The 12,076-nt window shown below is 41.3% G+C and overlaps 1 protein-coding gene across 6 annotated transcripts in view; it reads left to right on the plus strand.

Annotated features, from left to right (window-relative positions):
- Positions 1-12,076, plus strand: part of Pcca (propionyl-Coenzyme A carboxylase, alpha polypeptide) — a 405,580-nt gene that overhangs the window by 168,016 nt on the left and 225,488 nt on the right. For all 6 annotated transcript variants that reach the window (NR_153443.1, XR_383133.3, XM_006518432.3 and 3 more), the window contains exons 10-11: positions 6,298-6,400; positions 11,874-11,968. Coding sequence is in view for 4 of the 6 variants with exons in the window: in XM_006518432.3 (XP_006518495.1) it covers positions 6,298-6,400; positions 11,874-11,968 (198 nt within the window). In the remaining 2 variants the exon portion in view is untranslated. The remainder of the gene's footprint in view (positions 1-6,297; positions 6,401-11,873; positions 11,969-12,076) is intronic.

Below are 12,076 nucleotides of genomic sequence, written 5' to 3' on the forward strand. Positions count from 1 at the left end.
AACCTCACAGCTTCTTGTTCCAAAGTCTGAGATCCTCATATGATTTTCTGGGCTCATCCAAATAGCCTCAGTCATTTCTCCAGCTCTGCCCTCTGTAATACTCTAGGCCCAGGTTGACTCTACTCCACTGCTGCTGCTGTTCATCCCATGGTACTGGAATCCCCAATTTGCTGGAGTCTTCTGCTGCAACTAGGCTTCACCAATAGCCTCTCATGGGCCCTCTTCATGGTGCCAAGCCTCAATTTCTTTGCATGACCCCTTCAGTCCTGGGCCATCAAGTGCAACTGAGGTTACACCTTCATCAGTAGTTTCCCTTGGCTTCAGCTGCTCTTCATGACCCCTTCATATCTTCAAAACCAGTACCACTTAGATGATTCTTATACATTACCAAGTTCAGCTGCAGTACTAGTTACAACCCTCTGGAACACAGCTTCTTTGTGCTCTCAGAAAACACTTTTCAGATTTCACTTCAACGATGCTGGTTTCTCCCTAATCACTGCTAATTTCTTAGCTACATACTTAAATTCTTCTCCTCTGAAACCTCTTGAGCCAGCCCCCACAGTTCATATCAGCCAATGGCTTCCATATTCCTACTAGGATGGCCCATCAAGCCCCACTTAAAGCATTCCACTGCCTTTCAGATCCAAAGTCCTCAAATCTACATTTCTCCAAACATCTTTTCTAGTCAACTAAGGGGTACATACTCAAAATACACTTAAAATTTATTTATTTATTTATTTATTCATTCATTTATTATATGTAAGTACACTGTAGCTGTCTTCAGACACTCCAGAAGAGAGCATCAGATTTCATTATGGATGGTTGTGAGCCACCATGTGGTTGCTGGGATTTGGTCTCAGGACCTTTGGAAGAGCAGTCAGTGCTCTTAACCACTGAGTCATCTCACCAGCCCTTAAAATATACTTATGTGCTTAATAAAAATATATTACTTTCTACCTGAAAATATTGTCTCAACATGATGAATGAGCCATCTCTGTAATCTTGTGTAGAAGAGCATAAGTTTGACACTGTGGGTTTGGTGATGGATAATTTTATTTAAATAACTGTCCCCTCACACCAGTCAGAATGGCTAAGATCAAAAACTCAGGTACCAGCAGATGCTGGCGAAGATATGGAGAAAGAGGAACACTCCTCCATTGCTAGTGAGATTGCAAGCTGGTACAACCACTTTGGAAAACAGTCTGGCAGTTCCTCCGAAAATTGGAAATAGTTCTACCTGAGGACCGAGCTATAGCACTCCTAGGCTATATATTCCAACATATAATAAGGACACATGCTCCACTATGTTCATAGTTGCTTTATTTAAATTAGCCAGAAGCTGGAAAGAACCCAGATGTCCCTCAACAGAAGAATGGATACAGAAAATGTGGTACATTTACACAATGGAGTACTACTCATGACTTCATGAAATTCTTAGGCAAATGGCTGGAACTAGAAAATATCAACCTGAGTGAGGTAACCCAGTCACAAAAGAACCCACATGGTATGTACTTACTAAGTGGATATTTAGCTTGGTATACCCATGGTACAATTCACAGACCATATGAAGCTTAGTAAAAAGGAAGACCTATGCATGCTTCACTCCTACTTAGAAGGGGGAACAAAATAATCACAGGAGGTAGAGGGATGGAGAGAGGGGGTGGGGAGTAAAAGGAGGGGGCAGGATCACTGTTGGGAGGAGACAGAATTACAGAAGGTTAGGAAATTGAAAGGAGGTGTATTGCAGTGGGGGATGGGGAACAGGTGGTAGCCACTAGAAAGTCCCAGATGCCAGGGAAGCAAGAGTTTGCCTGGATTCAATGGGGATGTTAGCTGAAATACTCAACAAAGGGGAGATAGAACCTGTAGAGATCGTATCTAGTGGATAAGCATGGCCCCTGGTTGAGGGATGGGGCCACTCACCCATCTCAAAAATTTTAACCTAGAATGGTTCCTGTCTAAAGGAAATGTACGGACAAAGAGTGGAGTGGAGACTGAAGGAAAGGTCATTCAGAGACTGTCTCACCTTGGGATCCATCCCATCTACAGAAACCAGACCCAGACACTACTATTGCTGATGCCATGAAGTGCTTGCTGATGGGAGCCTGATATAGCTGCCCCCTAAGAGGCTCTGCCAGAGCCTGACCAATACAGATATGGATGTTTGCAGCCAACCATCAGACTGAACATGGGGACCCCAATGGAAGAGCTGGGGGAAGGACAGAAAAAGCTGAAAGGGATTGCATCCCCATAGGAAGAACAACAATATCAACTAACTGGATACCGTCCCCCAAACCCCCACGAGCTCCCAGAGACTAAACCACCAACCAAAGTGTACACATGGAGGGACCCATGGCTCCAGCTGCATATGTAGCAGAGGATGGCCTTCTCTGGCATCAATAAGAGGAGAGGCCCTTAGTTCTATGGAGGCTCAATGCCCCAGCATAGGGGAATGCTAGGTCTGTGAAGCAGCAGCAGATGGGTGGGTGGGGATCACCCTCATAGAGGCAGTGGGGAGGGGGATGGGATAGGGCATTTGTGGAGGGGAAACTGGGAAGGGGGACATTTGGAATGTAAATAAATAAAATAACATCATCATCATAATAATAAACTGTTCCATATTCTCTGTTTATTTAGAACAACACCAACAAAGCTGAAAATTAAAAAAAAAAAAATCAAACATAAACCTAGAATTCCAGGAATGGTTGTCTGAGGCCAGATGCCCTCCCTTAGTGCTAAGGTGTTGATGCCATGCACACTTGTCCAGTTTCTCTCCATTTTTCACTTTGAAGAAGAAACTTAATTTTGATGAAGAAACTTGTTTTTGCACAATCTACAAACATGTTCCCTTCTTTGGATGCAACATCACGTTTAGTAATCTGCTGCTTTGTTTTGTCCTGAGAGCATCTGTATCCTGCGGCTCTTTCCTTTGTTTTGGCAGTTCAGCAGATCTAAGACTTGCGTAGAGCCTTTACAACAGGGAAAGAGTTCAATGAAATTCAGGTGGCTGTGGTGACACACACCCTTAATCCCAGGGCTCAGGAAGCAGAGGCCAGCTTGGTCTACAAAGCAAATTTCAGGTCAGCTAGGTCTGTTACACACAGAAAGACCCTGCCTCAAAACAACAACAACAACAACAACAACAACAACAACAACAACAAATCGTGAAAGTTGTTAAATGTGGAGCTTAGCTGTTTTCACAGCAGGCTCTGGCCTTCTTTCCTATATGTAGATTTACATGAAATGTATGGCTAAAATGGAACCCTGGCTACAAGATTTACTAATCATACCATAAATCAGATAGTTTCTATTTTACTTTAGATGTTAGAAGTACAAAAATATCTATTAGGTTCCTTGGTTGAATGATAATATTTTTTGAATTAAGGAAGGTGTAAATGACAGTAACAAGAAGTGTGTGTTTGGTTTTTTTTTTTTTTTTTGGTCGCAGGTTGTAGGACCCAGAACTTTGTGTGTGACCCAGGCTTTTACTCTAGCCCTGAGCTGTGTCCCAGAAGATGTTCTTAATTCAACTTTCCCTTAGTTGCAAAATACACCTGTGATGTTTTCAAACTTTGTTTTATTTTGATGACTGTGATGTTTTATTTTTGATGTTCTTGGCTTAAAAGCAAAAAGAAAGATTTTAGTCATTAGGTTAGAGGCAACTGTAAAGTGCTATGTTATTCTCTTTATGAATTATAGCATCTATCCTGTCTAGTGAAACTTTGTATCCATCCTGTCAGTGAAACTTTGGCTGTGTGGTTCTGAGGATGATTCACTGTGCTTCTAGTTTCTCTGACATTTCTACTCTGCACCAATCTGAAAACCATTTCTCTAAGTCAAAGAGACAATGAAAACCTAAGATCCTTTCTCTTAGGGAGCAGAAAGAGGAGAATTTTTTTCGCCTCGGGTTTTAAAATGTCTTCTAGTTACTTTCACTACTTTACGGACACAGTATATCTGATAATTATGTTTAAAATTGCCAGATGCAATGCTTGTATATAAAAGGATTAGAAGAGTCGAGTTTTCTTGTTTTATGCTCAATACAAGTATTTAATATGAAGATATACTTGGTTAGAAGTAAAGGTAATTATATCTTATATTCCAGATACATCAGTGAATGAATAAACATTTTCAGTTACTTTTAGATAACTTTGAAGTGTTTTTTTCCCTTCAAATTGTTTAAATTTGCTTATTTTATTTACTTGCTTTGCGTACGTGCATAAGGGTATGCACCTGCCATGGTGCATGCATCGAGTCAAAGGACAACTTGTGGGAATCTGCCTCGAGGATGTGAAGGATCAAGCTCTGGTCCCTGGGCTTGATAGCAAGAGCCCTTACTGGGCGAGCCATGGAATTGAATCCTAAGTTTCAGCTTAATTAAATTAATTAATTAATTAATTAATTATAATTCTTTTGAGATAGTATCTAACTATTGTTGTTTAGCTTGGCCCAGAATTCATTATGTAGGCCAAGCTGGCCATGAACTCACAGAGACATTGTAGAATGTAGGTCTGGCTTTTCCTCCCAGTCCCGTGCTCCCAGAACACTCAGTTTTAAAATATATTTACAAACACCTTGGCCACATAGCTAGGCTCTTTTCTCTGACTGGATCATAATTAAAATAACCCATTTATTTTAACCTTCATTCTGCCACATGGCTGGTTACTTGTGCTCAGGTGTCCTGCATCTGTCTCCTCACATCTTCCTAGGTGACTCTCCCACACCTGGCTCTTTTTAAGTTTTTGTTTGTTTGCTTGTTTGTTTGTATTTTGTTTTTAGTTGACAGGTGATGCATCCATACAATATACAATATATATATTTTTTACAAGGTGTACCCACCTCTGCCTCCTGTGTGCTGAGGTTGAAGTTGTATGCCACCATGCCCTGCTGAGTTTGAGTGTTCATGAACTGGCCAAATAACACCCCTTTTATATGTATCTAGTAAAACAATAATTAAATCTATACTTTTTTCCCCTCAAAAACCATCCTTTTCTGTTTTAAATGTGTGAAGGCGATACAATGTCCTAAGTGATACATGGGACACAGCTGCATCTTAGGCCCTGTATCTGAAGAATGTCTAGGAAGCATCTTCCTGCAGAATTGCAGTCTCTGTTGTTCCCACCACTGTGTAACTGCCAGGCCCTTTCCACCTTTTTTTGTGTCTTCTAAATTTTAAGACAAATATTGGTGTGCTTTTTAATACTTTTATTAAAATTTTTTTAATTAGGTATTTCCTCATTTACATTTCCAATGCTATCCCAAAAGTCCCCCATACCCTCCCCTCTCACTCCCCTACCCACCCACTCCCACTTTTTGGCCCTGGCATTCCCCTGTACTGGGGCATATAAAGTTTGCAAATCCAATGGGCCTTTCTTTCCAGTGATGGCCGACTAGGCCATCTTTTGATACATATGCAGCTAGAGTCAAGAGCTCCGGGGTACTGGTTAGTTCATAACGTTGTTCCACCCATAGGGTTGCAAATCCCTTTAGCTCCTTGGTTACTTTCTCTAGCTCCTCCATTGGGGGCCCTGTGATCCATCCAATAGCTGACTGTGAGCATCCACTTATGTGTTTGCTAGGCCCCTGTGTAGTCTCACAAGAGACAGCTCTATCAGGGTCCTTTCAGCAAAATCTTGCTAGTGTATGCAATGGTGTCAGCGTTTGGAGGCTGATTATGGGATGGATGCCCGGATATGGCAGTCTCTAGATGGTCCATCCTTTTGTCTGTGCTCCAAACTTTGTCTCTGTAACTTCTTCCAAGGGTGTTTTGTTCCCAATTCTAAGAAGGGGCAAAGTGTCCACACTTTGGTCTTCTTCACTAGTGTATTAAAAATATTTATTTTACTTTATGTGAACGGGTATTTTGTCTGCATGCTTGTCTGTGCGCCACATTCATGCAGTGCCCATGGAGGCTTGAAGAGGGTGTCAGTGTCCTTGGAACTGAAGTTGTAAGCTGCCACATATGTGTGAGAGTCAAACCTGGATCCTGATGAAGAGCAGCTAGTGCTCTTAATTGTTGAGTAGTCTGTCTCTCTAGCATTGCTAGTTCAACAGTTGGTTGGTGAAACAAGTACTGCATTCTTGTTCTCATGGAAAATCTGTAACCAGCACATTAAATAAGTGGCCCAAGGTGACAGAGGGATAAATGGAAGTTGCTGCTCCTGTTAGATTAGGTTTCTGTACATGTAGTGAGTCTAATCTGTTCCCCGTTTTTCTTAATTAAGCTGAAACAAAACTGTTTTCTATGTAGAAGACTATCTTTGATTTGCTAGTATAATTGTTCTTTTTGTTCTACAGGGATGGCTTTAGATTTTCATCCCAGGAAGCTGCTTCTAGTTTTGGTGATGATAGACTACTAATAGAAAAATTTATCGATAACCCTCGTCATATAGAAATCCAGGTTGGTACTGTTCAAGATGCCGTCTAATGGTTGAGAGTATGACTATGCCATGTTGTTGGAATGGTTTGGGTTGGCTGGAAATGAAATTAGAAGCCCACCTGTAAAACTCATCAGTCAAGGACTGGAGAGATGGCTCAGCAGTTAAGAGCACTGACTGCTCTTCCAGAGGTCCTGAGTTCAAATTCCAGCAACCACATGGTGGCTCACAACCATCTGTAATGAGATCAGATGCCCTCTTCTGGTGTGTCTGAAGACAGCTACAGTGTACTTACATATAATAAATAAATAAATGTTAAAAAAATAAAAACAGCAGTGTCTTCCATGACTGGATCACTGGAGCCATTAAAAAAAGGAATAATAGTATATACTACTAATACATATAATGATTATAATATATATTTGTATACATGTTATACCTTTCAGCTCATCTCAGCTCATCTCTATGGTTTTTCCCTTTCCATATTATTGTCTTTAAGCATCAGAGTTCTTAACACTTACAGGACTTTTCTGGGTAGCCCAGCCTAGCTTTACATATGCATTCCTCTTGCTTTGCCTCCAGAGCACTATAGTTTTTGATTTAGGTATAGTGTGTTAGTTTGTGACTATGCTTGTATAAATGTTTTTGTTTGATATGTAGTAGATGCTTTCCCATCTGGCTCTCTAATTTTCTCTAATGAAAAACCTGTTTCTAATTGTGGTGCTGCTCAACCTTAGCACACACCTTCAATCCCTCTGGCTGGAATACAGACATGCCCCTAGTACACAATCCAAACCCCCCCCCCCCAAATGAAGGTAATGATAGTTTGTAGAAGGAAGTATCCATGTTTGAAAGTAATGCCTAATTGAGAGGTAGGCAAAGTGACAAATCAGAGAAAGATTTGACAGAACAAGGTATGCCCAACTCACAAGAAGAGAGAAGGAAGGGAAGCTACATAAGGGAGAGACAGTATGGGAGAAGAGAGTACAGTACAGAAATACAATAGAGGTCCTGGAGAACAATGCAGTAGAGTTGAGAGGGAGAGCAGAGCAGCACAGAGAGGGAGAAGGAGGCAGCTTTACCAGGAGAATTCTACAGAGACAGATTGAAAAGAGAACAAGCTAGACACAGGTGAAGACAGAACAAGTAGGAGAATGAGAAGGAGCCAGGAGATTAGAAAAGATTGCTAGAGTCAGTTTACTGGCTAATTTTGTGTCAACTTGACCCAAGCTGGAGTTATCACAGAGAAAGGAGCTTCAGTTGAGGAAATGCCTCCATGAGATCCAGCTGTAAGGCATTTTCTCAATTAGTGATCAAAGGGAGAGGTCCCCTTGTGGGTGGTGCCATCTCTAGGCTGGTAGTCTTGGTTCTATAAGAAAGCAGGCTGAGCAAGCCAGTAAGGAACATCCCTCCATGGCCTCTGCATCAGCTCCTGCTTCCTGCCCTACTTGAGTTCCAGTCCTGACTTCCTTCAGTGATGAACAGCAATGTGGAAATGTAAGCTGAATAAACCCTTTCCTCCCCAACTTGCTTCTTGGTCATGATGTTTGTGCAGGAATAGAAACCCCGACTAAGACAGTCAGTTTAAGGCCAAGGAGAGCAATTCAGAGGCCGAGAGAAAAAGCCAGATTGAATAAGTCAGCTGGGAGAAGAGTCTGAGCCAGAACAGCTGAACTGCACCAGCCAGCCAGAGACCAGAAAGAACTAGGAAGGGGTGAGCTTTTTCAATAGTAGGTTTTCAGAGGCTGAAAATACTCTAGGTATAGATTAGATTGTACAGAGGCTAGAAGCTTCCAGAGGTAGGCCTACGTTAGCAGATGGAGGCATTAAGCCTTTAGAGACAACAATTATATCAGCAGACTAAAAGTTACTTTTACAAAATGATATCATATATTGGATTTACATTTGTTGTGTACATTGTATATACCATTTATTGTAAATTAAGTGATATTGGTTCATTGTTTTAATGATATTTGTTTTAAAGATATCTGAGGGCTGAGGAGATGGTTCAGTTGGTGAAATGCTTTGTATACAAGCCTGAGTTCAGTTCCCCAGACTCCACATAAAGAGCAGGCATGGTGGCACATGTTTGTAATCCCAGGGCTGGGGAGGACCACTGGCCAGATAGACTGAGTTGTTTAGCTGTGGGCTTAGCTAGAGACTCTGTCTGACTCAGTCTCAAAATAAGAATAAAATAGAGGAAGATGCCTGATGTCAATTTTCCCTTCCTACATGCTTGTGTGCTTATACCTGCAAATACATATGCATACATACGAATGCAAGCATATGCTACACCCCCACATTCTTACACACATGCACACACGCACATACGCACACGCGCGCGTGCGTGCACACACACACACACACACACACACACACACACAGACACACACACACAGAGAGAGAGAGAGAGAGAGAGAGAGAGAGCTCAGAATATGGTACCGTTAATCTTAGTTAACCTCCCCTCCCCAACAGCTTTGACTTTCTAATTTTGGATTTTACCCATTAACCTAATTCCTTTATGACATATATACTTACACCCCAAGTACTGGGTTTTAGATTTGGGTTGTATTGGTTCTAGATTGACTTTTTCATCAGCCCGTGAACCTAAAATAGCTCATGGTTTATGTAAGTCTTCATTAGTCCCTCCAGAGGTGCTTTTTAGTTTTAAGTCTAAAGGTTTTATGTCTCTCATACATCACTCCCTAGACACTTGATCATTTTGACCCTGTGATGTTCTAACCATTTCATTAGTTTTGACCCTGTGATGTGCTAACTGCTACGTTAGTTTTATTTGCTATTTATTTATTGTTGCTCATGTAATTCACACAGGTGATTTTTGTGCACTGGTTTTAAAACAGATGTCTTTGCTAAATCCTTTTAAAAATTTGTGTCTTTAGATCTTGTGCTGAATGAGAATCTCAAAATGCAGAGGTGGAAGGCAGTGCTCCTGCTGGTGAGAGCACACACCACACTGCTTGAGGTTTAGATGCCCCTGTTTCCTGATTGATCGTGGATCCTTGAGATCAGAGATGAGGTCATAGTTCTTAGCTGTTCCAGCAGCTAGGCCTTTGTGTTTCATTAATATTCAACAAATGTTTGTTACTTAGGTAGTTACACAACTACATTAGCATTTGGTTTAATTACCTTGGATCTCCCTTCTGGGATATGTTTTTAAACATAGGTAAGTCTGTCCCCTAGTAAATGGATAACCCAGATGTCTCCCCCATCTGATCTATCTTAGGTTTAAAAAAAAACCTATTCACTTTCCAGTTTTCATGAACGTATTTGCATTATAGTTTACATCTATAGGGTTGTTTTAATAATTTTTCCCCAGTAGGAACTAAGCAGTGTCTTTCCACCCTCCCCTCATAAAGGCTCAGTGACAATGCAGAGTTCCCTTGGGGAACCAATAAGCTTACTATGAGGCTTACTTATGGAGCATGTGTGAGGGGTTACGGGCAGGAGTGTTGGTGTCCCTACATCAGCCACAGTGGAATGCGGCTACAGCATTCAACATGAATGATGTCTTTCCCATGGCTGAACAGATGGGGCCCTCTTCTTTTTTGTCATCTAGCCTGTATACTCTAGGCCCTCCCAAGACCAAGAGCCACACGTAATTAGGGCAGAACTATATAGAAGTAGTGGGGCAGAATGACTGGCCTATCAGATGAGGGAAGTTCCAGTGTTCCAGTGTCCCCATCCAGACCTCCTCCTTCGATGAGGACACATTAACAGTGACCAAGCACAGCTGTGGTAGTGATTTGCTGGCAGACATGGTCTACTGTCGATGGCAGTGTTTTGGCTCAGAGGGCACTGCCATATGACAAGCTCAGTTCACAGAAATCAGCTTCATTTTTACCCTGTCCTGGTCCCTTGGTTTCTGCACTTAGATGATGTTACCCATTTCTTGAATGTCTACTCACAGTCTGGGAAGCATATCTGTGCATGCCAACCAACCACCTGCTAACTTTTGCATGAGCACTCCCACCCTGTGTCTTCTGAGGTGTACACTGGGAATGTTCAACTAGAGAAACATTGGTGTTCCCCAGGCTGGTTCAGGGATCCTCAAGAGCATGCGTTCTCATGAAGCCTCTTGGGGATCATGCACACGGCCATTTCTTGTTCAGCACATAAAGGGTTATAGCCAAAGTGTGCAACAGCTTGGAAAGGGTCATCTTTCCCTTATAAGTTATTTTATTAATGTTTTCTAGTATATCATCACTAGTACTTTAAAATGCTTGATAAATTCTCTGAGCTTTTCATTTTGACTTTATATGTATGGCTGTTTTGCCAGCATATATGTCTGAGCACCAATTGTGTGCCAAATTCCCCACACTTTTTAGAGCAAACAAGGAGACTATATAGAATCAGAGAAAAACAATTCTATATCTGACTCTCTCTCTTTTTTTTTTAAACAGTTGCACATGCTTTTTGAGATTCTTTGTTGTTTATTTCCTGGAGACTAAATGTACTTTTACTTTCTTGCCAACTAAAATTTAAAAAAAGAGATTAAGAGTTATTTTTAGGAGTTAAAATATTTTTAGATGAACCTCATGCAGCTACCTTGGAGTCTTAGAAGTAAAATGCTAAGCTATTGGCAGTTGATGATTCTAAATTTTTTCCTTTATTACTTGAAATGAGTTTTGAGTTTAGAAAGACTTTAGTCCTAAAAATGTTCAGTCATATATTCACTACTCATGCCCTAGCTAACTATGTGTGTTGTGAGTATGCTTTTTAAAAACTGGTAACAGCCATATAAAACATTAATATGATACTTGTATCAGCTCTCTGTAATACATGAAGGGACCGTAACAGAAAGCCCTGCAGTGAGGCTGGAGAGCTGCTTGGTGCTAAAATTAGTGACTCATTTTAGAGCCCCTAAAACAAGTCTGTGACCCTAAAATAAGTGCCCAGGGACATTCAAACAACTCTGAGTGATTCAACACAGGAAGTGTCATGTTCTCTCCAGGAGCCCCAGTTTATTTCTCCCTCTCACAAAAGGAGAGCAGCTAGCTCCTAGCCATCATCTCTAGTTTTCTTCTGACAGAATAAGGACAGCAGTGTTACCCACACACAACTAACAACACACTGGATAAGAACAACAGAGATGTTTGCAGAATGATCTGCTGTCCCTGCTTATTGGTGACCAGAAGGCGTGACCCCAGTCAGCCCTTTCTCAGTGCTTCTCAGTTCCACAGTGGCTTCTGACCTTCCAGCCATTATTAAATAATCCTCATATGTCCATCTGTGCTGGAGATGCAACATGAGGGTTGCTCTCCTCTGCTTTTCTTACTAATAATATTTCATTGTATTCTAGAGTTGTAAATATACTTTCCTTCTGTTAATATTAACCCAGTGTGTGTTTTGAAAGCTATGTGTTCTCTGAAGTCTGGGTATTAAACAGCAAGGGAAGTTACATGGGGAGGGGTGTTAGCTGGGGAGTGTCAGCTGGCAACCTTCATGGCTAATGTTCTCAAGTGACACTACTCTCAGGTTTTAGGGGATAAACATGGCAATGCTCTGTGGCTCAATGAGAGGGAGTGCTCGATCCAGAGAAGGAACCAGAAGGTGGTAGAGGAGGCGCCAAGGTAAGTGTTGCCCCAGAGAGCACCCATAAAACAACCTGGTTTTAATCATTTTCTTTACATTAAAACTTTTTGTTAACATTACCTTAATATAAATTTTACCCATAAATT

The sequence above is a fragment of the Mus musculus genome, chromosome 14 (assembly GCF_000001635.26).
Source record: "Mus musculus strain C57BL/6J chromosome 14, GRCm38.p6 C57BL/6J".
Lineage (NCBI taxonomy): Eukaryota > Metazoa > Chordata > Mammalia > Rodentia > Muridae > Mus > Mus musculus.